Below are 27,954 nucleotides of genomic sequence, written 5' to 3' on the forward strand. Positions count from 1 at the left end.
GTATGCTTTACTGAACAGATTTGAATATTTGGCCATCTAACCACATGCAGGTCCTCTACAACAGTTAAAGATATTGGTATGCTTTACTGAACAGATTTGAATATTTGGCCATCTAACCACATGCAGGTCCTCTACAACAGACGGTCTATACTTAAATTGTGAAACAGTTGTTAAATCAAAGCAAATTTTAAATTACTTTTTTTTAACATTATCATGTATAAATGATAGTAAATTATTTTGTAGAGAAGTCAAATGTGGAGAAAATAAATTATTTATCACAAATAAGAAAACAATGTGTTTTTGTGAATTTTATTCCAATATTTTACGTCACATGTCATATGACCAATACAGAATACAAACAAATGAAATAGCCTTATTACATGTATAAAAACAAAAATTGGCTGGGGGTTCTTGATTTTGGATTAGGCAGGGATGTTCGGCTGAGACTCTGAAAACTTACTCCAAAAATATACTAAATTTTATGAAAAATAAACCCAAAATTGTTATTTTCTGGATTTCAAAATAATTAGTGTTTAAAATAAGGCAAATTTGCCAAAAAAGCAATCCCCTTTTTCTAGATTTTCAGAATTTTTTTTAAAAGGTCCTTGAAACCATAGGGTTAGGATTGGCTTACATGAAATAATTCCATGAAGAACCAAGTTACACTAACTTATCTTACTGCTTCAAACAAATGGGAATTTTCTTTTGGGTTATTCCAGTTTAAATCCGTTATATTGCCCCTAATTGAGTCATGACCTTAATCTGCCATGCAGGAAGTGTGAATGGGTGACTTTATTTGGGGCTACCTGAATGGGTGACTCCATATGGGGTTACCTGGATGGGTGACTCCATTTGAAATCTATACCCCCTGTGTGTGAGATTAAGGTATTGTCTTCCATAGGATTTCAACTGGAATAGCCCATTACAAGGTTTGGATGTACAATAAATATTGTTTCCAATTTTACAAAAATTCTTCATTCAATTTTTGACTAAAGATTATTTCTTTTTGGATTCATTACATAATTAGATAATAATTTTAGGGACACATATAAAGCAATGACATTTGCTTCTCTGATGGGCTGTTTATGCTATATCCTCCAAGAGCCAGTGGATTTGATTCTTATTAACAAAGGGACATATATTAACATTACACAAATATAGACGGCTCATGAGTGGCGTACCTAAAATTTTGTCAGAAGGCAAGTCCATGTTGGGGGCCTCACATGGTTCCCAAATCTGACTAGCAAAAAAAAAAAAAAAGCACACCTAGTTTTTAGACACAAAATTCATTAAAAAAAACAACCATTAAATTTAGTTAGCGTGGGTGGTCGCCCCAGACTGGTACGCCACTGGCCTAAGTAGAGGGCTGTCTATACTCTGATGTTTTGGCATGTTTTACATCAATGACAAACACACAAAGTTCTCCATTCTCTGCTGTGATTCCACAAAGAGATTCGACCCAGAGAGCAGCTCATGGAGGGAAAAACAGTGTACTGGATTGTTTTTCCGTACTCCTGTAAACATTGATTTGAAGCGTTTGCGTTGCTCAAGTAGTGTGCCAATAACGCACATTAATTTATGTGCGCAAACCTTTGTAACGCTCAAACTTGAAGATGCAAATTATTGTTCCATTTTGTCGATAAATGCAGGAGGTACATATCAAGGGATTAGTGTCAGAAGGCAATAGGTGCCCCATAGACATTTGACAATGTCTGCATTCTATATTGTACACAATCTAAAAAAATTGCAGTTATTGTGGAAAGGACATTCTTTCCCTAAACCCTCATTATGTATTTGTAGCATCAGTGGTTTAGGACAAGAAAACCCTATCTGTAATAGCTGCCAGGTGTCATAATTTTAGATGGGTACAATATAGAATGCAAACATTATCCAAATGTCTATGAGGCAGCTATTGCAGATGTACACTATTTGGGCCTCTGTATGACAAACCAATAATGGCACTGCACACGGGGCAGTTCTGAGTCGGGACTCTTTGGGTCTAATAGAGGCCGTCAGCGTGACGTCATATGCTGCCATCTTGTGGGTACACGCTGTGATGGTCGTTCAACCTCCATGCGTGAACAGCAAAATCACCGCGTTGATACGCGATAATAACTTAGTGGCAAGCTGCGCCCTGCACGTAGTGTCCGCCGCATGACCACACAGATCATTTGTACCCACAAGATGGCGAAAGGCTGACGCCCTCTATCTCTTTTGTTTTGATTCAAGAGTTGCCAATATGGAATGTTACATTCTATCAATGATGTCATGTGCTTTGTCTTCCAGCATTATCTGCATGTGTTTTACATCTGTACACCAGTTCTGTAGTTTACCCTGTATTGTGGCAATCTGAAAGGATACAACAACAAAAGCAAAACTTAGTAACAAAAAAACCCCACTCAACGGTATGTCACAGGCAGGTCAAACCCGGGGGAGGGGGCACTTAACACAAATGACCATATATGGGGTATCCCCAGCAGCAAAGACCATCCTAAGACCCCTATATTTGACCAAAATAGAGCTCGAAAGACCCTTGAATTTGACAATTTCAGCTCTAAAAGACCCCTAAATTGCTTATTACTCATAATTTTGGGTTTTTTCCCCCAGGCAATTTTCAACCAGAAAGCCAAGAAACTGAAAGGCCCTTGATTTTGACTGTTTGCAGCTCCAATAGACCCATTCTACCAGCTTGCAGTCAGCTCTTAAAGACCCACCACCTCAAAATTCCAGGGGAGCACACCTACCAAAAATTGATGTGCCCCCCACCCCACGGTCAAATTATACTTTTTTCTGAATACTTTGCAACAATTTTTAACCAAATTTGAGCAAGTTTGAAATTTGACCCCCTTTTGGCCTTTAATTGACCCTTATATCCTTAGAGCCACTTTTAATTTTGGTAACATGTCAAATCTGGTCAAAGCCGTACCTGTTTTAGATCCAGTACTCTTGGTTGTACCCAGGTCATCTGTACCTTCTGTTCTACTTGGTCTATGGAGCCTTTGACTAATCCCAATGATAATGCCTTCATTACTAAGATTTCAACCTGTAAAGAGATGTATGAAAATAAAATCAATTACAAAATAGATGTGTCAATAGGGCAGACATTCCATCAGACAAGAGTCTAAACATCACAAGCTCCATCATTGATGTAATTTGCCGGAGACGTTTAAATGGGCTGAGCATGTCTTCAGGATGTCTCAACATTGGCTTCCCCCCAGACAAACTAGTACCTAGACCAATGACTTTGACTCGCGTAGTGAAGCCGACACTGCTTAGCAACGACTTGAACAAGGACGCATACCCGGACGCAAGCAAGCAGATAATGTTCGCGTCTACAGAACATGTTGCATTTGACGCGGGCGATAACGGCGCAGTATCCACGCAACCGAGAGCGTCAGAATGTATGCGATTATCTCCGCGCCTAGTAACCCCGTCAATATCACCTTGGATACGGGGCTTCACCTCCCGCTGTGGTAAGGGATGGGCAGTCACAGGTCTAGGTGGTATGTCTATGGGCTTCCCTCCCCCAGCCTACATTAATGACATCAGCAAAAACAGACCACCGGGTCATCAACCAATCAGATAAAAAACACAAATTCAGAGGGAGCTTGGAGTGACCACACAGGAAGCAGAGACGCAATCAGCTGACAGAGTTGAATGGAGGAGGCTTATTCGGTAAATGGCAAGGGGACACGACATCCTGAGCATCTAAGTCAAGTCAAGTAAAATAGCAGATCAGAAATTGATCATAATAGCCTGTAATTTACAGGTCCTTTACAAAACCAAGCTTCAATAATGTTAACATGAGGATTGCTTTTTGGAAGTTAAAGCACTTTTTGAGCAGAGCATCAATCTCCATCGCAACCAAAATCAGGGTTTTCAACACCACTTGTGTATCCTGGGTAATATCTGGTGACATGGAAAATAAAATAAATACATTCGCCACATCATGCTACAGGACTATGCTCAACATCAAGTACATCACTGTGTGAGCAACACCCTGATCTACATGTATGTTTTGACTCACACCCAGCCTCACATCATCCTAGTAATTCATATAATCAGTGTCGACTTTACTTTCTCGGACACAAGGGTCCTGGTTCACCTGAATTAAGTCAGGATCAGGACCAAATTAGTCTAAACAGGACTCACTTTTGTATTAGTAACAGTCAGAATTTAAGTCCAATGGAACAGTTCAATGGTCTACTTTCAACAATAATTGCTCAAATTCTGACCTCACGTTGCAGAGAAACTCCACTTTGGTTCACCATTTCCTATTTCCCGAGTATCTTAAGGGGGTACTACACCCCTGCCCAATTTTGTGCCTATTTTTGCATTTTACTTAAAAATTATAGCGCATTGGGAACAAATAAGATATGTATAATATAGGGCAAGGACTACAACTACTGCATGGAAATTGTATTTCAGCACAGACAACAGTTGTGGAGTAACAGTCAAAAATGAGGGAAAACCAATATTTGATCAATAAATCAATAACTACTTGCTTTGAATTGCTGAATTTTCAGTACAGTAGTTGTAGTCCTTGCCCCTATAATATACATATCTTACTTGTCACCAATGTGCTATAATTTTGAGAAAAATGCAAAATAGGCACACAATTGGCCAGGGGTGTAGTACCCCCTTAATCTAATCTAAATCTAAATCTAAACAAATACTCAATAAAATCGCAAAAGCGACATCTAATTGAGAAGAAAAATGGCCTATGATGGAAACACAAATACTTTTACGAGAAAACAGATTAATATGTATAGACTTTATGGTGATGAGCAATGGTATAGGACAAAGAGTGTAGCCCGGTGTTGTGAGGCAACTAATGGGCCTGAAACAAGGTGTATTTTAGTGGAGGAGCCCTGTAGATGTTATATGGGATATACTGTATTTAATCTATTAAACGCCCTGGGGGTTGCATCAGAAGTGAATATTCAATGAAATAAACTCACAAATTGCGACTTTTCGGAATTTTGTTTGAAATTCGACATGGCGGTGACCATACAGGTACCACATGTTATCAAAAAGTATTACAAAATTAGATCCGTAAGTGCATTTTTATGCAAGAATGGCATTTTTTTAAATTTAATTTTATATGAACAGTCTACAACAATGTGGTGATGAATTGAATGGAAATACAAGTTAGAATTGGATTTGTCCATGCAAGTTTGTGATCATGGCATGCCAGTTTTCATTCATTCATCTTTATTTCATTCAAGCTTACTTGCTATGGCATGGAAATTTCGGCATTTCAGTCACCTTTTCGTAGAAAAAAGATAGGTGTGTTTAATAGAAGGGAGCGTTTAATATAGTAAATAAAGTATCTATGAATAAATACAGAGTGACACCTACCTCATTGAGTGGTAATTTGGCCTCTGTTGCGATGTCATTAAATCCAATATTACGATTATTGGCTGGTCTCTTAAATGTCATCTCCATCAGACACAACAAAGAAATCTTCTGTCTTAAAGCTAACTCACTGGCTGCTAAATCAGGCTGCAGGTTGGGAACAAAACAAGACGTGTTAGGCTCATTCTTCTCTCATGCTAAACTAAGGCAATGGAATCAAATTTGTTTGATATTTCGATCGACCGTCGATGCATGGCCGATCCTTAGGATTGAATGTTGTTAATCATAATAACATTTAATATTTTATATGTATGTAATCTTAAATTTGTTTTAACTGTATAAGAATAGCTAAGAATGTTGTACTTTTTGATGCAGGGCCTCCTTGGAAATCAGTGTTTTATTGCCCCACTTGAAATTCACACTCCCTGTGTGAAAGATTAAGGTCATGACCTCCATAGAAGTTGTACAGATTTCAACTGGAATAGCAAGTTAAAACTCCCATTAGGCGACGAAAAAAAAAACCCTGTTCTACGGGCCCGACCGACCCGGATTTTGAACAAATTGGGAAAAAAAAAAATTTCCTGTACAAATGAATGCCGACTCAAATTTTCGGAAATTTCAGGAACAAAATTTTTGTTTTTGTATTTTCTAAAATTGCAAATTATTTACAGATTTGGATGATTTTTTGGGGCATTTCCAAAAAAAAAAAAAGCTGACCGACCGACCCTACTTGAAAGGTCCGTCCGCCCGTAGAACAGGGTTTCTTTTTTTCGTCGCCTTATTAGTACTTGTTATTACCTGTTGTTTCCATACTGATGCCATAGTTTCAAATTTATCCAGGCTGCCGCTATTGAAGGCAAACAGCAGATCTACCAACCATTGTTTGTCTGTGTCTTTCAGTGATTCTAACAATGGATGAGCCAACTGTAAAGAGAATTGATTAGGAGTTATTAGATATGCAGATGAAAGAGTTATTCTTCAGGTACGAGGGGGTATCAGAAAGTTTTTGAAATCTCCAAGACGTGAAGTAGCTATATCGAAGAAAATTTGTCTGTGTAATCACTGGTCCTTATGTACATTATGGTCCAAAAATGGTCTTATAAATATGTCTACTTTCTTAACAGGTGGTGCTAGATGGGCGGTAAGCGCATAACCTTTTCATGATAAGATCCTCTACTTTCTTCACTGTGGCCGTATCATCCCCAAGTGATGGACGTCCACTTCTTGGCTTGATTATTAATATTTCTACCTTAGGCCATCTGCAATGGATTCTGAGTTTCCTGTTGGGATGTTTGAACAATTTGATGAGGGAGAAATTATTATTCATTATTTGGTGTCAATTATACCCGCATGCGAAGCATGAACGGGTATATTGCCATTCTATGGTTTCTTCTCCTTCTCCTTTTCCTCCTCCATCAAACACATCATTCTGTCAAGGCTAGCGCTAAAACTACAAGGGCCACAGGGCCCATATGTGGCACACTTATGGGCCCTACCCCGTAGATTTATCCTTTGCCCATCTTGGCCCCAGAGGTCAAAGGTCACGGGCCCCAGGGGCCCAAATGTAAAAATACAAAGCATGCTGTTTCTCATTAAATGAAGCAGCCTCAGGGCCCTGAGTTGGTTCACTGATAGATCCAGTGGTACTCTATATATACAAGTATACATAAGCCCCACATGTTATATATTATGGGCCCCAGGGCCCCAAATGTTAAAATAAGGGGCAACTGATTGACAAGGCTAGCTATAAAACTACAAGGGCACTAGAGCTCATATGTGGCACATGTATGGGCCCTAAATTGAAAATTGCCTTTTGCCCATTTTGGCCCCAGATGTTTAATTAAGTCTAGGGGCCCCAGAGGCCCAAATGTTAAAAACAAAGGGCGGTCGTTTCTCAGCAAATAAAGGAGCTACAGGGTTCAGATTTGGTACACTAATAGGTCTTTAGCATTATATTGTTATATGTATATATGAGACCCCATGCGTCACATAATATAGGCCCCACGACCCCAAAAGCTAAAACATAGGGCCGGTCGTTATTCAATAAAGAAAGCAGCTACAATGTCCAGCTTGAGTCTGCTGATAGCACTTGAGAATTATATTTCAACATACGCACATGAGCCCCATAAGTCAAATATTATGGGCCCCGGGCCCCAAATGTTAAAGCAAAGGCCCGGCCGTTTTTCATCAAAGAAAGCAACTTTAGAGCTCAGAGTTTGTACACAAATTACACCTGAGAATTATATTGTTATATGTACATATGAGCCCCATATGTCACACCATTGGCCCCAGGGCCCCAAACGCTAAAACATAGGGCCAGCCGTTACTCAGTAAATAAAGCAGCTACAGTGCCCAGCTTGAGTCTACTGATAGCAATTATACTTCAACATATGTACATGAGCCTCATAAGTCAAATATTATGGGGCCCCAAATGTTAAAAAAGGACTGTCCGTTTATCATCAAATAAAGCAGCTTCAGAGTTTGTACACAGATTGCACCTGAGAATTATATTGTTAATAACACCCATCCCATCCCACCCCATACACGTAGGACTAAACAGATTCACAGACAATAGTGTAATTATAATACAGATAACATAAACGTTACGGCTGTTCCAGTTAAATTGCATACCCATTGGCTGCTCTATTTAATTTACATACTCCCTCTGGAATGGCCACAAAATAGGCTGTTCCATTTAATTTACATACTCCCTCTGAAATGGCTATTCCATTTAATTTACATACTCCCTCTGGAATAGCTTTCCCCTAATCAAATTGCATATTGTGAATTTCAATAGCGTATTATAATAATTATAGATGGTTATTGGAAATACTATGTGTGAAGCGTTAAGACTGTTCCATTTAAATTACATACCTTTGGCTGTTCCATTTAATTTACATACTCTCTCTGAAATGGTCCCAAAATAGCTGTTCCATTTAATTTACATACTCCCTCTGGAATGGCCACAAAATAGGCTGTTCCATTTAATTTACATACTCCCTTTGAAATGGCTGTTCCATTTTATTTTTCATACTCCCTTTGGAATAGCTTTCCCCTAATCAAATTGCATATTTCAATAGCGTATTATAATAATTATATATGGTGATTGGAAATACTATGTGTGAAGCGTTAAGACTGTTCCATTGAAATTACATACCTTTCGCTGTTCCATTTAATTTACATACTCTCTCTGAAATGGTCCCAAAATAGCTGTTCCATTTGATTTACATACTCCCTCTGAAATGGCTGTTCCATTTAATTTACACACTCCATCTGGAATAGCTTTCCCCTAATCAAATTGCGTATTGTGAATTACAATCAATCAAATTGCATAGCTTCACTGTGAAGATGAGAGACTGACAACAGCAACCTAAGTCCTCAGCAAATAAGGACTGTAAGTTTGTGTAAACCGATAACATGCGGGTATAGCCGTATTTGTGTACAAATATATAGCCTTCTAGTTCATTATTGTCTTCCAAATGATAAATATGACCGGTACTATTGAGCAAATAAAACAAATTCATCTTCCAGGGTGTACATTTCAAGTTTATTACTTCTTGAATACAGCAATTACTCCCATTCATTCATGTGTTTTACTATCACAACATAATAACATTGTACGAGTCTAGGTCGTTTGATAGCAGTGGCAACGGCAGAAAAAAAAATTTCGGGGGGCTTTTCACCCTCTTTTCAATTTTCTGTTTTTCTGGGGGCATTGGGGCAGAGCTTCTTCCCCCCCCAGTAGCGCCACCACTGTTTGATAGACTCGGCGTGCATACTGCAATCTCTTCGAAAGCACGGTATTTCGGTACAACATATTTTTGCCTGTACGAGAGACTAAAGTAGGTTAGTCTCAATTGCCAGTCATATTTTTGTAAGAAAGAAGTGCCATTTTTTGCGTATTTTACAAATAATGAATTATTTGACCCGGCAGTCAAATCTGACCCGGCCGGCAACAGGAAACTCAGAATTAATTGCAGATGGCCTTAACACAGAATCCATACTTTTATGTCAAGGTATATCTAGGCATTCACAGCAAGAAACACACATCTTATATAAGCTGCTCAGTGTGTATAATTCAGCCAAAATGCAACTAGTCCGCAGGACAATAACCTGTCCGGCGTGTCCATATATTTTATATGTACCGTAACTTTAGTTAAATTGATGTATTGGTATTCGAGTGATGTCTTTATATACTGCTTCAACCTAGAAGTACAAACCAAATCTGTGGCATCGGGGGTCTATGTTTAGCGTCACACGCACTGCATGTTAAGAAAATTTAATCGATTGTCAAAAATCTACATTTGTGTACATCCATATCAAAACGATGCACTTGTCGTCTGCTACATGTGTCTCATTTCACATAATGGCCAGGAATAAATACCAGACTCATCTCAAGTGGAGGTCACTTCAAATCTTCCCCAAGTCACATGGTGAAGGAATAATGTTATCTGTATTCCTAAATCATGTGACTTGAGGGATGATTTGAAGTGACCTCCACTTCAGATGAGTCTGGTATTTATTCTCAGTTATTATGTGAAATGAGACACATGTAGCAACCACAAGGCATCGCTTTTTATATGGATGTACACATTTAACCTCTTTTGGCACACCCGGTATCATGTCATAATCATATTGGGCTATTCCATTTAAAATCCACACTCCCTGTGTGGAAGATTCTGGAAATAACTTCCACAGGGGGAGTATGAATTTCAAATGGAATGAACACATTAGCAGCTCCATTTGAAACTCACTCTCCCTCAGGGGAGGATTCGGGTTGAATCTTTCTCAGAGGGTGTATGAAATTCAAATGAAGCTGCTTAATACATTCATTCCATTTGAAAGTCATACTCCTCTGTGGCAGATATTTACACAATCTTCCACAGGGGTAGTGTAGATTTTAAATGGAATACTCAATAGCCCATTGATAAAGGACTACCTACCAGTTCCCCGAAGTTGTAGATACCATCTCCCAGTAATGCAGCAAGACCAAGGTTGAATGCTCGATCTCTTTGTTCATCAACTGTAAAGTAAGAATGAAGAAACTCATTCAAATCTGTTATAACCAATTCAGACTGCATCGACTGCTCAATACCAGTTATATGGGGGGGGGCGGGATTCAGGTTGCATAGTATACACATTCATGACCAGAGATTTTCAAAACATACCCTCAACAGGATTTGCCCTTTAGAGCAAAAAAACACAACCCTAAACAGAAATTTAGTGTGGTTTTGCAACATATATTATATCTCAAATTTAAAGGTAAGCAGGATTATATCTGAAAGGTTTTTGGTAAAATACACCCCTTATTACAAGTTTAAAAAAAATAATTTTCAACACAAACAACAAGAATACTTCCTCATTCAATATTTGTGTCAGTTGTATTTTCAATATGAATGAAATAAAGATGAATTACTACACACTACTATATACTATTTGCAAACGGGTTAAGTCCCTGCATCACCACTTAATGAGGGCCGATCGTTCCATGAAGTGCACCAGATGAAACTGCTATGCACATACCGTGTGTTTGTTAGATTTTTCACATAAACGAGAAGACACACAACACACTAACATGAAGGCACATAATGCTGGCGTGATTGTTAAACATGCACGTTCTGCCCTCATGAATATGCAAGAATAAACAGTATACAAAGCAATTGATAGTTTGCGAGCAGTCTGTAGTAGTCTGTGTTGACAACTTACTTGGTATTTCAGTAACATCCAGACACCCTAGATATCTCAGTGCATCTCTGTAATAATTAGCATGGTCACCCATAAGTTTGTAGTAGTTACTGGATAGATCATAGAATCTACTGTGAACTGATGTGACACCATCTATCTCATCAAGTTTCTCCTGGGCCTCTGTCACAAGTTTCTGTAGTAGAACAAAAATTAAATCAAATCTCAAAACTTGTGTACAGTAGTACATTGGTGATTAAGATCCATTTGATTTCTTCTGGGGATTTTGTCAGACCCAAAACAAGAAAAATATCACAAAATCTGGCTTGGTATATTGTACAGAAAAGAGTGCAGTGATTTATAATGCCTAGGAACACTTCACATGAATTACTGACCACTGTGATCCAAAGCAACAATCGGGTTCTTGAGTCTAAGAAATGCACACCTATAAACATACTACAATCAAATATATCGATATCGCAGCCAGGATCATCTCCCCAAGTTCTTGTATGAGTAACTGAGACAACAAGTGAAATTTCTTAGACAAAAATTATTCGGCTTTTGTTATTGCGCGCATCGATAAAGTCCCAACTCACGTTTGCGCAAATTCACATAAGTGTGCGCCGGTTACGTATTACGCAACGCACAACCAGCGTTAGTGCTGTGCCCAAATGTGTGCACACCATTCTATATCAATACACAGTGTTATGAGTCTTATTTTTTTCACCTTATATAAACAAACTAGTTAGATCGTTGCCCACAGAAATGTCAATGTTAGCTCAATTATTTTGCAAGAACACACAGGGACTCTACCAGGACTCACACTCTTTCTCAAAGGGACAAAATTTAAATAATTTGATGTGATAATGCTTCAAAGCCACATGCCCAGTCATTTTTTAGTGCATAATGTGTTCATACTTGATTTGATCAGCACTCACACATTTTTGTGCCTTTTTTAGATTATTCAGTGTTGAAACACTGCTCTCCCATGCTGCCAAAGGACCACAATGGGTAAACAAACAGTCAGGCATTACCCTGATCCAAACTGGTTGCGAGATCTTTTGTCATCCACTGTCAGTATCTGCCCCACAATTCAAATACAGTAACAGAAAGAGCAGAAAATTGAATATGAATATTGTCCCCCTCCCATCAGAGATCAAACTGGTGACCTTCTGCACCAGAGCCAAACACCTTAACCACTTACATGTAGTCATGACCGGACCTCACCAGTCTTGACTAAATAGTTCCAATGTAAGTGCGCCAGTCAAGCAGACTTCCTTGATCACTATGAGGACACGGTGTTGCAGTGGTAATGGTTAAAAGCCTATCCCACAATGTAATGGTTTCAGCTCATAATTGCAGGGTAGCTTGAGGTCAGGGGTTGATATCCCTGTAGCACAAACATGTTATGCACTTGTGCAAGGTGTTTTACTACACTTAGACCACTCCACCCAGGTGTAATGAGAGCTGTTAGGGGATAATTACAATCTAAGTGCTGAGATGAGCTGCTTTATGGATGCACCCTTGTTGAAGTAAAATGATTCTGACGTATCTCAGTGGCAATGGAAATTGTTTGTGTTCTAGTGAAGTGTACGGGAAATCACAAACAATTATGTATTTGTACTCACTCACCTTTGTGCCTTCCAAGTCGCTCACTTTGAGTCTCATCATTGCTGCACATGTCATACACAGAATCATTGCCTCATCACTTGCTTTCACCTATAAAGGAAAGACACAGAAATAAAATCAACTACTATAATAACAGACCACATGTACTTTTTTGTTCTTTAAATGCTAAAATATCATAATTTTTTTTTTCACAAAAATATCTGGATTTTTTTTATTTATGCCCCAGAATCTGAATTTCTGGATAAATCAAGAAAAGTTAATCCTTGAATAAACGTCAGAAATAAATAAACTACTTTGTGTCTCTCCTCACCTGTCAATCAAACTCAGATACAGTTTGTTTTACGATTTGTTGTAATGATTGAAATCTCTCAATTTTGTTCACTGCATAATCTATTCAAGATCTAAAAAACATTGTATTGGTTTTGTACACATTTCTATAGTGAACACAAATTACATATGGATACAAAATAGCAATTTTTGGGAATTTTTTCCTGAAATATTTTGAAATCAAGGTACTCCCTAAATCTGTGGGAAAAATCGCAAAACAAACAAAAACAACATTTTGCGCCGCAAAAAATGCAATTTCGTATTCCTAGCAGCCCTAACTTAAGGAGAGCTGTAGTTGAGTGACAGCTCCAGGCAGCTCTCCACAAAACAAAGCCTGCCCTGGATATCCCAAATTTATGTTTACAACATCTTACCTTCTCTCTCATTTTGTCCAAAAATGCCAGTGCTTCTTCATAATCTATAAAAAGTATCAGAAAACATTTAGAAATTATTTGAAGCATCCTAAAACAATAGCTTACAATTAGCGTGTTTCTACTGAGCAAACGGTTGATGCGAGGAATATGTGGTAACAGCCCCAGCAGACACAGATCGGGTTAAGAGGAGAGCGTGGCCTAGCGGTTAAGGCATAGGACTGTGAACCCAAGGGTCAAGGGTTCGAATCCCAGGTCCGGCTCTTTGTGTCCTTGAGCAAGACACTTCACTCTACTTGTTTAGTGCTTCGGAGGGCACTTTAAGCTGTCGGTCCCGTGTACATGCATATTTTCTCACATTAATGTAGTGTGCACGTTAAAGAACGTCACAGGCTATTCGAAAGAGCAGGGGATCATCCGGTCATGTTGACTGTACTTCAAAATACACTCATCTACTCTAGGTTCCAGAGTAAAAAATAAGTACAGCTTGTCTGTACGCAGTGCGACAATACTCATACATATGAGGGAGGCACTTATAAGGAAGAAGAAGAAGAATGCGCAGTGATGTGAGTGAATCCGTTAACCACCTTTTGAGGTGATTAATAGTGGTGAATACGCGGTAACATTCACAGTAAAAACACTTCGGTGAAGATTTGTAGGTGACACTGTAAGTTAGTCTAAAGTTACAATACAGTGCAAGCTTTCATAATCTGACCTTGAAGGTCACGAAAACAATTTTCTAGACTTCCGCTCTCCCGACTAAATACGAGGGTAGTGAATTTTTACACTGCATTTAGAGTGCAGTAGAAACAACCTGATGAAGGTGAGAGGATTAAAATGGGGGTAAAGGTGAAAGCGTGGTAATGAGAGGTGCTCAGTATAAACACGCTAAATCTAGTAATGTACAATAATTTAGAATTCACACAGATGAGATTTACCATAATTTTGGAACTCACTCAAGTGGGTGAAACACCCTGTATAAGGTGCAGAATCTTACCTGTGATTTGCCTGACAATGATTAGCAGTTCAGCACCATCTCTGCTAATGAAAGCGGGTTGATTCTGTGTTCAAAGTCTGACAAGAAGTTCTCATACAACTGTTAAGCGAGTGGCACACCCTGTATAATGTGCAGAATCTTACCTGTGATTTGCCTGACAATGATCAGCACCATCTCTGCTAATGAAAGCGGATTGATTCTGTGTTCAAAGTCTGACAAGAAGTTCTCATACAACTGTTAAGTGAGTGGCACACCCTGTATAATGTGCAGAATCTTACCTGTGATTTGCCTGACAATGATCAGCGCCATCTCTGCTAATGACAGCGGATTGATTCTGTGTTCAAAGTCTGACAAGAAGTTCTCATACAACTGTTAAGTGAGTAGCACACCCTGTATAATGTGCAGAATCTTACCTGTGATTTGCCTGACAATGATCAGCGCCATCTCTGCTAATGACAGCGGATTGATTCTGTGTTCAAAGTCTGACAAGAAGTTCTCATACAACTGTTAAGTGAGTGGCACACCCTGTATAATGTGCAGAATCTTACCTGTGATTTGCCTGACAATGATCAGCACCATCTCTGCTAATGACAGCGGATTGATTCTGTGTTCAAAGTCCGACAAAAAGTTCTTATACAACTTTAAAGTGAGTGGCACACCCTATATAATGTGCAGAATCTTACCTGTGATTTGCCTGACAATGATCAGCACCATCTCTGCTAATGACAGCGGATTGATTCTGTGTTCAAAGTCCGACAAAAAGTTCTTATACAACTTTAAAGTGAGTGGCACACCCTATATAATGTGCAGAATCTTACCTGTGATTTGCCTGACAATGATCAGCACCATCTCTGCTAATGACAGCGGATTGATTCTGTGTTCAAAGTCTGACAAGAAGTTCTCATACAACTGTTAAGTGAGTGGCACACCCTGTATAATGTGCAGAATCTTACCTGTGATTTGCCTGACAATGATCAGCACCATCTCTGCTAATGACAGCAGATTGATTCTGTGTTCAAAGTCCGACAAAAAGTTCTTATACAACTTTAAAGTGAGTGGCACACCCTGTATAATGTGCAGAATCTTACCTGTGATTTGCCTGACAATGATCAGCGCCATCTCTGCTAATGACAGCGGATTGATTCTGTGTTCAAAGTCCGACAAAAAGTTCTCATACAACTGTAAAGAATAAAGAAAGGAATATCAAATAAACACGAGATTGCATTTGAGAAAATAAACCTAAAAATCCTAATAATTAACATTCTGCAAAATATTGTCACGGAGGTATAAGTGCGTTAGTGTTATAGACCTGACGGGAAGTCCTCTTTTGGTCTATATCGCTAGCGCTTTCGCCTCTTAAACCCAGGGTCGTGGGTTCGAGCCCCGGAAGTGGCTCGAGGAGGCGCAGGATATTTCTGTGAGGGGTTTGTGGCATAAATGGTGGCAGCGGTGGTCCCTGGTGTTTCTTAACACCAGGGGGATCACCCATCGGAAAGGGTTAGGCGTTCATAAAAATGGCTGGCCGAGTATGCCTTGTATCAAGGACGACCAGTCTGGCCGAGTATGCCTTGTATCAAGGACGACCAGTTTAAACAGAGGAAGGCACGAGGACGCGCCTTACGAGGAGGGGGAGCATGTCACAGAGGTATAAGTGCGTTAGTGTTATAGACCTGACGGGGAAGTCCTCTTTTGGTCTATACGCTAGCGCGCTCGCCTCTTAAACCCAGGGTCGTGGGTTCGAGCCCCGGCAGGACCGGAAGTGGCTCGAGGAGGCGCAGGATATTTCCGTTGAGGGGTTTGTGGCAATATTAACCTTTGGTAGTCAAAATTATACATTTTAGTAGGAATGCCATAGTATGGTAAAAGTTGCAGGTAGACTTGCAAATCAAATGAAGTTTAAAATAAGCTATATGGGGGAAAATAATAATAGAAACATTTATTGACTGCAATACTGTATATATCAATAATCCCTTTGCTGTGTAAACATTAAAAAGTTGATTCAACACAAATTTGTTCACGAGAATCTTTGCGAGAATTGATTCACAGATTCTTGTTCAAATTTTAATCTGAGGACGTAGCACTTTGGATCTAAACTCTTCATGTGAATGTTTCTTTAATATGTTTGTACCATTTCTACTGATACTTTTTTGTAACTTCCTTAGGCATCCAACCTCGGATGTGCACCCTCATTTGTTTACATGTCTTGGACATTTGTAAACTGTGACTGTGAGGCCATGATAAAAAGTTTTGTTGAGCAAGTTTGGAGATTGGAAGCCCTACAGTTGTGTATACTGAATTGAGAGCTGAGTTATCTTCATGTATTAAAAGGTTAAGTACATTTATAATTGTAACCTGCTACCACAAAATCAGCATAAAGTTGTAAGGTGTAAGTTAGCTGCCCTGGCTACTGCGTTGGTGTTCATGTCCTTTGTGAATGGGGGCACAATGGTGGTGGCAAACAAAGAACATCAACTTAGTCAGACCAAATATCTCGAAACTACCAACTCAACAAAATAAAGTTGTGGCGACTTTACGCTGATTTTGTGGTAGCAGGTCACAATTAAGAACTTTGAAACCTATAAAATTATTGATTTTGACTGAAAATGTTTGGAAAATTCTGAACATCCTCAAAATATGTTTGCAAAAAACCACCAAATTTTAGCACACATTTGACAGGCGTACGCACACGCAACACACACTTTGCGGGTAGAACCTCGTTTTAATATAGGACTGTGCAATCGGCGAATAGGCTACATACAGGGACTGCCTTTTGAGGAGAGCCAGAAAGATCGCTTTCTACTGCTCTCCTTAAATCTGATAGGAGATTGATTTTTAGCTCTCCCTTTAGTTCACCATTCTCTCCTTACATTCTTTTGTGAATGCTCTAAACAGCTCTCCTTGAAGGCTCCTGAAGAGCTATTTAATGCTCTCCTGCAAATTCCAGAAGATAGTCCTTTTCTACACTCACCTTGAGCAGTCCATCTCCTTCTGCAAAGATGGGACTCTTGATAAAGTCCACAAGCTTGATGGTCAACTGATGCCATAATCTGAAAAAGTCAAGAACAGTCCGTGAACATTTTCAAAATGTATGAAAATATGGCATTTTTTTCTTTTTAGAAAATCACAAAATTGTGAGGTACAGGTACACATCACAGCAGCTAAAGGGAGTATCCAAGCATGCATTGCAGTCTATCTGCTTGCTCCATAGCAAATGTATACAAAATATAAACAAGAGCCGCTTAGATATTGAGAGCTACGGTTAGTTTCACAATACTTTAGAGATCATATTTTTTCAAACAAAAGTCTAAGCTCCTCTGATATTTAAGCGAGTAATTGAAAGTTGAAGTGAGGGATTTTGTGTACACTTTCTATGGTATGTGCAGTTCTACTATGGTACTGCAGAGCATGATGGGATACACCTATCAGCTGCTGTGGGTACACATGATCACATGGAAGTAATGTTTAAATTAGAAAGCATGTTGAACTCTTTCAACTGACACTAAATGTGCCATTGACATTGTAGCATAAAGTATTTCAGTTCGGTACATAATTTGTGTACATTACTGGTGCAAGTCATATCACTAATGGAAAACAAGATCAATGCCTTTGCAACATCAAGCGTGTGGATCAGATTCCAAATGAAATATTGTAAATCTACAATCTGAATTTTGAAAATGATGGGTTTGTGTGAATTTTCATAATGGGTGCACCGGTGCAGAAAATGAAATCCTGGTTTTGAAATATTTTTATATTTGGGTCAAGCGAAGTATAGAAAACATATGTAGGTTTCCTTGACCAGCCTGTCCTTTTCAATTTCTATGTAAATTTATGTACCGTACTAGGCCTATTGTCAATTGTGTTTGGGCTAGACTCGCTCGCCAGTCCTACGATACATACCGTACCTAAGAACTGGCTCACACCATTTTGGATGTCAATGGGAAATACACACTTAACGATTTGCGCAGGTCAGAAATTTGAAAAAAAAAATCTTTAAAATTTCATCAATGTATATAAAAATGTTAAATGGTAGGCCTACCGGTACCAACTTTATTGTGCTTGCTAATTTAAGACTCGGTTGAAACAAACTTAAGGATCTAATGCATTTTAGTGTCCAAAGAGGCAAAATTATCGTCAAAGTTCTGCCGAATTCTGCACCTTGCGAAGGGTTTCAGAATTCGAATCAGGAATAAAAATATCCGATCTTTGCGATCAAAAACACAAAATTACAACTTTAAACATATTTGGCAAAAGACATTATTACCAAACAATATAGAATAGAAAATTTGACGTCAACTTGTCAAAATATTGGAGAAATGTGCTCCCTAAACTTGTGGCGAGTAGGCAAAATAATTCACATTCAAACACCAGGGTTCGAATTTGACTGTATCGCATAGCAGTTTGCTCTACATTTTGAAGTATAAACTGCTACCCAATTTTGCATTTCAATAGCACTTTTTATAGTACTTTAATATATGGAAGTATCCTGATTATGATGGATATAGCCAAAAACTGCTACGCAAAATTTTTAAATGATTCGAACCCTGTCAAACACGTGGGAAACTGAAAAGTGCATAATCCCCACTATAGCCAAAATAATAAATTCTCGATCATGAGAGTACCTTCTGCGTCAGCGTACTTTTCATAGAATAACACGATCGCGCGACCTGCATGAACGATCCTTGACCTTGTCCTTGCCTAGCATTAGTAGCAACGACCGTGTGATTAAATGATTGGTGAATTCTCAAAAGCTGTGTTTGCGCCGTAAGCGCTGGTCTTTGCGTAGTACGCTCGACGCAAATAACCGTGCGTACCCAAGTTGGCTCTCATGATCGAGAATTTAATATTTTGGCTATAGTTTGGGCCCCGGTCGAGGTCTAGGACTACTAGCTAGGCAAATATAAATTTGGCTAAAAACTAACAAAATCATGTGTTAACAAATCTAAGCCTAAGGTTTGCCTCTCATACCTAGTTAATATTAATTAAATAAATGCACAAAGTACCGGATTCGATACCCCAAAGCATTGGATGAAGTGATTTTAGTGAAAATTCAACAAACAAATCATCTTACAAAGTAAATCACAATGTACATGTAGGATCAAAATTCGGCAGCCAAACAAGCATCAATTTGCTGAATCACAACACATAACAAAGGACCGAATTAACTTTCTGAATAAATTGAAAACAATTTTACACCAGATCTTACTTTTTGTTATAAAGTTCTTCAATCGCTGCCCATTCAGTAGCAATTTCGGGACTGCTATCCCGTTGTTTTTCACTCAAATATCCTGAAACGTCCCTCATGATTTTCCGTGTGAGAAGCACTTTATCAGACTATTACACAATAGATGAAGTCAATTGTCGACACCAATAGGAAACTGAGCCATCGATCGTGAACTTTGCCATTACATGAGAGTAGTTATAGGGATGGGCAATGTCCAATGAGACAAGGCTATAAATGATCAAAAACAAAATTTCCTTTAAAACGATGCATGTACAGCAATATTGTTTTTAGTCATATTTGGTGTCAATTTGTTAAGAAATATTTTTGGAAGAAATATAGTCGCAATGTCCAATTTCCTCGAAATTTACGAAAAATTCGGGATTTTTTCGGGAAGTTTTTTTCAGAAAAAATAAAAATCGATATTTGTGAGCAAGGATGTGTGCTTGATTAATTTTGCAAGGGGTCAACTGAATGTCACAAAAAACAACAACTTGCCCATAATTATACATCGAAGATCAATTTGTTTGATTTTTTTTTCTTCATGGAATGTAATACACTTTGGTCAGGCTATTTTAACCCCTAGGGCACTCTTGCAAAATTATTTAAAAAATCTTTTTCAATTTCAAGGTGTATAAGGGAACCCTCATGTCATAAAAAAGAGATTAAATTAGAAATATTTATATTTCTAATTATCTCTTAATAATTATAATTAATTATAATTATTTGGTTTTGTGTGGATGGAAGCAGTGGTTTAAAAAACCTGAAAAGTGCCCAAAGTTACACCATTTTACGGTAGTACACCCCCTTGATAAATTTGTGACTATTTTTGCATTTTAATAATAACACACTGCACACCGACATCGCCTGGCTAATAATTATTTGGTGCAGCAGAGACATTAAAATGAATACACGGGATCGATACACGTGAATTGCTATGCACGATTTTGATATCAGACGAAAATCTTCGGATACTGGGTTAGAAAATGATGAATATCTCCCGTAAATGATTTTTTCTCAAGAAACCAGATGTGGTCTCATACACTTGAAAATACGTGTTGAACAGATATGATAGTCGTTAGCGTGCGCTTTGAAAATTGGCCGTGCGCTTTGAACTCAAAATTTGACCAAAACTCTAATTTTATATTGGTCCTGTATGGACTAAAGCTGGTTTCATACTTGTGATATTTCAAGCGTTTCCTATGCACTCCTGATTTTCTTGTCAGAGGGGCACCTTTTGCTTTCATTTTTCTTGCACTCTAACCCCCAGCCCCCCCCCCCCCTAGCTACGCCACGCCGTTTGAAAATTCGGCTCCTTGCACTAAAATTTCCCAAATTTAAAATACGGCGTTGCTGAAATAAGAGCCCGGTACAATACTAAAAAAGGGGGACATGGATTTGCTCATCAATTAAATGAAGTAGGCCTATGATTACCCCGATCCAACCATATGTGCCCAAAACCATTTTGATTGAGTTTGATTTTATTATATTAATCCAACCAAATGATTGATGCGTAAATCATTCTTGAATAGTTTTGATAAGACAATAATTATACTAATTATAATATGAATTAATGAATATTTACTCGTTTTGCCACTGTTCACAAGTCTACAGATGTTAATCATTTTTTGATCAATTATGCTTTAAAGTTTATATTTACCAGTTTCATCACATTACATTAACATTACAATTTACAGTTTTCGTATTTACTTTGAGAAGCCTGCTGAGAAAATTTCGATATAACCCAGCAAACATTGTAATATTGGCCCAGTAAATTATGGCTTAAACCGATCTACTTCTGGCAATACCGGACACGGCTGACGGAATAACGCCAGTACAAATCCGATACTGGTTAATGTTTGGCTGCCGTTTTCTTATCAGGATAAGCTGTGCCGTACTTGGTCCATTATTGGGCCAATTGAAGACTACCTGAATATGGCATCGAGCCGGCATGTACATATTGGCCCAGTTGCGGCAGAAACTTGTTGGCCGGGCTTGTAGGCCCAGAGTACCGGCCCTGTATTGGCACAATGTTACATTAATGTGGGCGTGGTTTTGAAACCCTGACATTTTTTACTATCAAAATACAATATTTGATCATTATCATCTTCATTTTGAAGGGCCACATGTTATTATTATTATAAAGAAGAGGCAGCGAGTTTACGCTTGTTCCGAATAGTTCATTTACTGCCTTGTAAAGAATCTACGTGAGCAAGGCATAATTGTTATCTTATGACACCATAGAATATATATTTCATTTATCAATGGCTCAGTTTTGTGAGCTTAGTTTGTTATCGAACTTAAATACTTTGCACATCAGGTAATACAAATTCAATTATGCTGAGTGCAAGTAAGTTTCCTTTTCAAAGGAAATATCTGGTTGAACAAAGAGCCTGGTTGAACAGGTGTAACTGACCAATAATGCCTGACCAGGTAAAAGAGGAATAGAAGAACAATGCACAGCTAGACGTGGACCATTACCGTTTACTTACGGTTTCATAATGGGAATATATTGGCAATATTATATTGGCCCAGTACAGTATTGAATAAATTGGACCTGTACTGGGCCAATTTCAACCCATTTTGGCCCAGTGCTGGCAATATCTATTGGGCCAGTCGAATGCCCGTGTGCACGACCGTAGGCCTACCAGGCCCCATGTCACAGGGGAAGTTGCTCAACTTCGTCCAAAATTGTCAAAAATGACCAAAGTTGCACAAAGTTGCATTAAGTTGCCTAAATATTTTGCAAAGTTGCGCAAAGTCGCTTTAAGTTGCTTAAATATTTTGCAAAGTTGCATTAAGTTGCCGAAATATTTTGCAAAACTGCGCAAAGTTGCTTTAAGTTGCCTAAATATTTTGCAAAGTTGTCCAAAATTGCATTATGTTGCCTAAACATTTTGCAAAGTTGCGCAAAGTTGCATTAAGTTGCCGAAACATTTTACAAAGTTGCGGAAAGTTGCATTAAGTTTCCTAAACATTTTGTAAAGTTGCGCAAAGCTGCCCATATTTATGCAAAGTTGCCCAAAGTTGTGTAAACTTCTCATACAATTACGTCAAGTTGCTGCTGCTTTTGCTGACTCACCCCAGAAGATTTTAAACCCCTAACACCAACCCAAAAAACACCCCCCCCTACCTGCCTACATAGGCTATGCAATATAAATATGTCAAATGGCGTCCTCGAAATGTATAAATGGCCCCCTGACTTGCATCACTGTTATTGGAGACTCAACTCTCATGTCAATTGGGCTATTCCAGATAATAAAAGACCCCCCCCCCTTATAGAGGGCAAATGTTTTGTTTTTTTAAATCTGGGATTCCAAATTTGTTTTGCAAAAAATATCTGGAATTCCAGACCAAATCTCCACAAAAAGTATGGAATTCCCGGCACATTCCACCAAAACCCTATAGAGGGCAAACTATTTTTTGAAAAAAAGTCTGGAATTCCAAATTCATTTTGGAAAAATATCTGGAATTTCAGACCCAATCTCCGCAAAAAGTATGGAATTCCGGGCATATTCCACCAGAACCCCTATTGAGGGCAAACTTATTTTTGGGGAAAAAGTCTGGAATTCCAAATTCATTTTTAAAGTAATTTATTTTTATTTTTATTTTAATATGTTTATTGCCCGGGTTTATTGCACAAGAAACAAATAAACAAACATCGACAAGATGTGTTGTGAACAAATAAACAAACATCGACAAGATGTGTTGTGCAAAAAAGTCATAAGGCCCACGGTTGGACCTTTTAATACACATCAGGGAAGTATACTAGTATAGGCCTACAATTGCGAGACAAACACATTTGCAAATAAGAAATAGGCCTAGGTTATGTTCAAATTGACAAATTTCGTAAACCAGAAATTTTACTCTTACTTCCATGATCAAACATACTATTTGAAATTGTGTCCTATCAACTTTTATAAAACGAGCAGGATTTTTCACTGTTTTATGGAAAATTGTATACACATTGTATAAGCTATATACACCTAGTATTATAAATATTGAATAATATATTAACAATATAAAACTAAAAGATGATGAACACAACCTTTTTAAACATGTTTAACATGTTTAAACAGATCTTATGGCTGATTTTTTGGTACTAGTAACTTAGCGAATGATTGATTTTGCCACTTGTTGCATTTATTTTAATAGTATTAAAGACTACTCTAGTATTTTAATCATGTAAATAATTCAAATACATTGTACATACAGAAGGCCTATGTTTAAGACTCATATTTATTCACTGCTATTATCTTATCAAAAACACTATAAGAATGTGTTTAATATACTCCAACCAGGCCAGTGAGCCTTTAATCACAGTACAAGAATGCTCCAAACGCCATAAAGCATGTTACCTCTTGCCCCTAGCTCGCCCTATTTGACCTTTATAATATAGTGGTAGGTTTGAATTCACTGTGGTTTGAATTGGTAATAGCTCTACTTGCCATATTTGCTCTGGTATTAAATACAGTATAACCAAAATACGTATTTACTGAATGGAATATTTTAAATAAACTTGAACATGAATAAAAGTGTCATAACAAATACTCATATTTTGCAAAAATGAAATATTTAGGCCTTATTTGATAAGTAAAATATAAAAGTAATATACAAATCTACAAAGAACCTAGTGATATAATACTGATTACTATATGGTACAGTACACTCAGTGAATTAGAAATACATGCATGTACTTCTAAAATATTAGAACTAAGCCTAAGACAGTAGTTACGTACATCATTATAATAAAATATTTGTGTACATTATATAACACTTTTCAAACACTTTATAGGTCTGTCACACTACGACGGACTGGATCAACGTATACATCACCGAATACAAAAATATTTTATTCGGTGGAAAAATCACCAGTCCGGCAGAAGATTCGGTGGGATTTTGGGTCCGATTCCCGTTCGTCTCTCTATGCGTTGTGGCCGCTATAATCCTGCAGGCGTCTTATATCCGATCGTTCAACGTCCGACAAATGACCGGATTTGGGGGTCCGATTCCCGTTCGTTTCTCTATGCGTTGTGGCCGCTAATAATCCTGCAGGCGTCTTATATTCGATCGTTCAATGTCCGACAAATGACCGGATTTGGGGGTCAACGTCTGACAAACGACCAGATTTAGGGTCCGATTCCCGTTCGTCTCTCTATGCGTTGTGGCCGCTAATAATCCTGCAGGCGTCTTATATTCAATCGTTCAACGTCCGACAAATGATCGGCGAATCCGTCGCATGTGGCACCAACAGGGACGTCCACCCTATCAGAAAAGTGGGGGAGGAGAGGGTGTTTGAGAGGGTTTTTGACCCCTTAGAGGCAGTGACGTAGCAAGCACTTTTTCAGAGGATGAACAAAGTGGGGAAAGACAACTTTTAAGGGGGAAAACTTTGACGAAAATGGTCAAATATCATGAATATTGGCTAATAAGTACAAAAGGGCTACAAATCTTATATATCAGGGCAACCAGCGTCCGGGGGCAATAGAGGCTAGAAACCTTTGGACAATGAAGGCCCAATTGAAGCCATTTGTAATTTTTTTGGATCAATTTTAGCACTATTATTGGGTACTATTTTAGTTTGAAACAGCCGCAAATTGGTGAAACGAAAGCCTAATTGAAGCCATTGAAATGTTTTCACCATTATTGTATAATATAAACAATTGCTTTAAAAATAACACGTGGATGTCCATAGCAGAAGCAAAAATGAAGGTCCAATTGAAGCCATTTGCATGGGGACTGTAGGGCCTATTTACATTATTAGGCCTAGGCCTATTGTGTAAAAATTTAGTTTTAAAAATGGAAAATTTGGAAAATTGTTTTTGGTGCATCATTTTTACACTATTATTGCCTTAAACAAACAAAAAAGAAGGCCCGAACTGAATTTTCAAAATTTTAAATGTTACACTGGTCCACTGATGACACTTAGATATAAGACTTCAGACTCGTAATTTCAGGTAAAGCATGCATGGATTGATATGTTAAAGTCAGTAATAGACCTAAGTACGTCTTAAATACTGACTTTGGTGACAAAATGTCACGGGCCCTACATATCGACGGGCCGGCAGTAATTTTCACAGGCTTTTGGGCCAAGAACCCACCTTTAAGCACTGCCTATAATAATCACAGGCCTATACTTAGGCTTACTATATACTATCCTGGGCCTACTTAATAACGTACAATTTAACCTTTTCCATGTTTTCTCTTCTTTTTTCTTAGGCTTGTCAATCACTAAAACTGGTAGGAATTTGATATTGCGTCCTCTACCCTTCCGAAAGTGCCCCTCCCTCAATACTACTTACATGCATGCATAGGCCTACTATAAATTGCGTGCAATTTAACTTTTTCTCTTCTCTTCTCTCTTCAATTTTTCTCACTTTCTTTTCTTTTTTCTCTCCTTTCCCCCTTTTTTCTACTTGTCAGTAACTAAAGTACTGGGGGAAATATGATATTGCGTCACACACCCTTCAGAAGTCCCCCCCCCCCATGATCGATGCACATGTTCGCCATAGGCCTACATCCGGCACAAGCGCCTGCGAAACCTTGCAAACACCTGCGGTATATAAACGAAAGAATAACGAACAAACCCAGGGTATATATACAGAACAGTACGAACACACATCGGACAACTTCCGAACATGTGTATTCGACACACTCCGTTTCAAGTTGTGTGCATGCACAAAACTTGAAACGTATTGTCGACGGACTAAACAAACATCACCTAACACGAAACGCATTTGGCGGATAATAGCAGGACATATGAAGAACATAAAACGAACATTGACGAACACTAACGGATTTGCTAAAATACCATCCGTTTCTTATACGGAAGACCGATCCGGTGTAGTGTGACACTAACACGGTCTGGGTCAACGTACATCACCGGATGCAAAAATATGCTATCCGGTGGTGAAGGCCTCACAGGAACGTATTTGCAACGAACACGGGCCGAGTGCAACGAACAAAGAACGAACATGAACGCAAGGAGAGCGAACAAACTCCGGCAATATGCAGCACCATACGAACACACATCGGATAAATACCGAACATGTGTATTCGGTACACTCCGTTTCAAGTTTTGTGCATGCCGACGGACTTCACGAACATCACCTAACACGAAACGCATTTGGCGGATGATAGCAGGACATAAAAAGAACATAACACGATCATTGACGAACAACAACGGATTTACTAAAATATCATCCGTTTCTTGTACGGAAGATCTATTCGGTGTAGTGTGACAGGCGCATTAGCAAATTAGCACATGAAAGTATGAGTAATGAGTTGCTTTTTAATGAGAAAATTATTAATGTTAAGGGAACTGGAATGAGCGTTTTGAGCGTTTCGAAAGCATTTTTTTTTTTTTTTGAGAGCACATCAGACCTATCGAATTGCATTCGGAATACGAAGAATGTCTTTTTGATATCAAATAATTTTCAGTTTATGAAATTCACGATATAATACTAATTTTATGACAAATTATTAAAATTTGATATTAAAATTTTGACCTTTCATATTGAAGATATGGATTTTTTTCAAATTTTCAATTGATCGTCGGCTTTTCATCCCACCTACGAGGGGGTATCCAAAAGTTTTTGACATCGCCCAGAAGCGAAGGAGCTATATTGATGAAATTTTGTCAGTGTAATTACTGGTCCTTATGTACATTATGGTCCAAATATGGTCTCATAAGTATGTTTACTTTTTTACAGGTGGCGCTAGATGGGCAGTAGGCGCATAATCTTTTCATGATAAGATCCTCCACTTTCTTGAATTTTTTCACTGTGGCCGCATCATCCGAAAGTGATGGACGTCCACTTCTTGGCTCATCTGTGAGGGACATGTGGCCAGTTTTGACATTCCTTTTTCAAAAATCAACAGTGCCATATGATGGGCAATCATCACCGTAGATAGCTTTCATTTCATCATAGATTTTCTGAGCATTGTAGGCCTAACCCTTCAAATGCAGGAACTTAATCACACTGCGTGCCTCAATTTTCACCATTTTACAGGTTATGCGCCTACTGCCCATCTGGCGCCACCTGTAAAAAAAGTAAACATACTTATGAGACCATTTTTGGACCATAATGTACATAAGGACCAGTAATTACACTGACAAAATTTCATCAATATAGCTCCTTCGCTTCTGGGCGATGTCAAAAACTTTTGGATACCCCCTCGTACATACACTTTAGGTAGAAATCATCAGATTTATAAAGTTTACTTCGAGTACTGTTAAATATCAAAAATATCAATTTTAATGATTTGCCATAAAATGTGTATTACATTGCGAATTTCAAAAAATCAAAATTATTTGATATCTGAAGGCCATTCTTCGTATTCGGAATGCAATTCGATATGTTTGATGTGCT

At 38.3% G+C, this 27,954-nt stretch overlaps 1 protein-coding gene across 1 annotated transcript; it reads right to left on the reverse strand.

Moving 5' to 3' along the window:
- Nucleotides 1-295: 295 nt before the first annotated feature.
- LOC140139910 (26S proteasome non-ATPase regulatory subunit 13-like) lies at nucleotides 296-19,724 on the reverse strand. The gene is made up of 11 exons (XM_072161683.1): nucleotides 19,568-19,724; nucleotides 17,333-17,411; nucleotides 15,453-15,543; nucleotides 13,371-13,414; nucleotides 12,673-12,759; nucleotides 11,065-11,236; nucleotides 10,302-10,381; nucleotides 6,157-6,282; nucleotides 5,362-5,505; nucleotides 2,927-3,043; nucleotides 296-2,349 (listed from the first exon to the last, which is right to left on the reverse strand). The coding sequence occupies exons 1-11, from the start codon at nucleotides 19,663-19,665 to the stop codon at nucleotides 2,248-2,250; spliced, it is 1,140 nt and encodes a 379-aa protein (XP_072017784.1). The 5' UTR covers nucleotides 19,666-19,724; the 3' UTR covers nucleotides 296-2,247.
- Between the last annotated feature and the right edge of the window lie 8,230 nt (nucleotides 19,725-27,954).

The sequence above is a fragment of the Amphiura filiformis genome, chromosome 18 (genome assembly GCF_039555335.1).
Source record: "Amphiura filiformis chromosome 18, Afil_fr2py, whole genome shotgun sequence".
NCBI lineage: Eukaryota > Metazoa > Echinodermata > Ophiuroidea > Amphilepidida > Amphiuridae > Amphiura > Amphiura filiformis.

Bases quoted from the DNA above. Each gene is read 5' to 3' on its own strand.
- LOC140139910 (XM_072161683.1), bottom strand. From the start codon at position 19,665: ATGAGGGACGTTTCAGGATATTTGAGTGAAAAACAACGGGATAGCAGT. The intron at 12,760-13,370 runs GTAAGATGTTGT...TTTCCTTTATAG, and splicing joins TGGACAAAATGAGAGAGAAG to GTGAAAGCAAGTGATGAGGC. The intron at 5,506-6,156 runs GTAATAACAAGT...CCCAACCTGCAG, and splicing joins CATCAGTATGGAAACAACAG to CCTGATTTAGCAGCCAGTGA.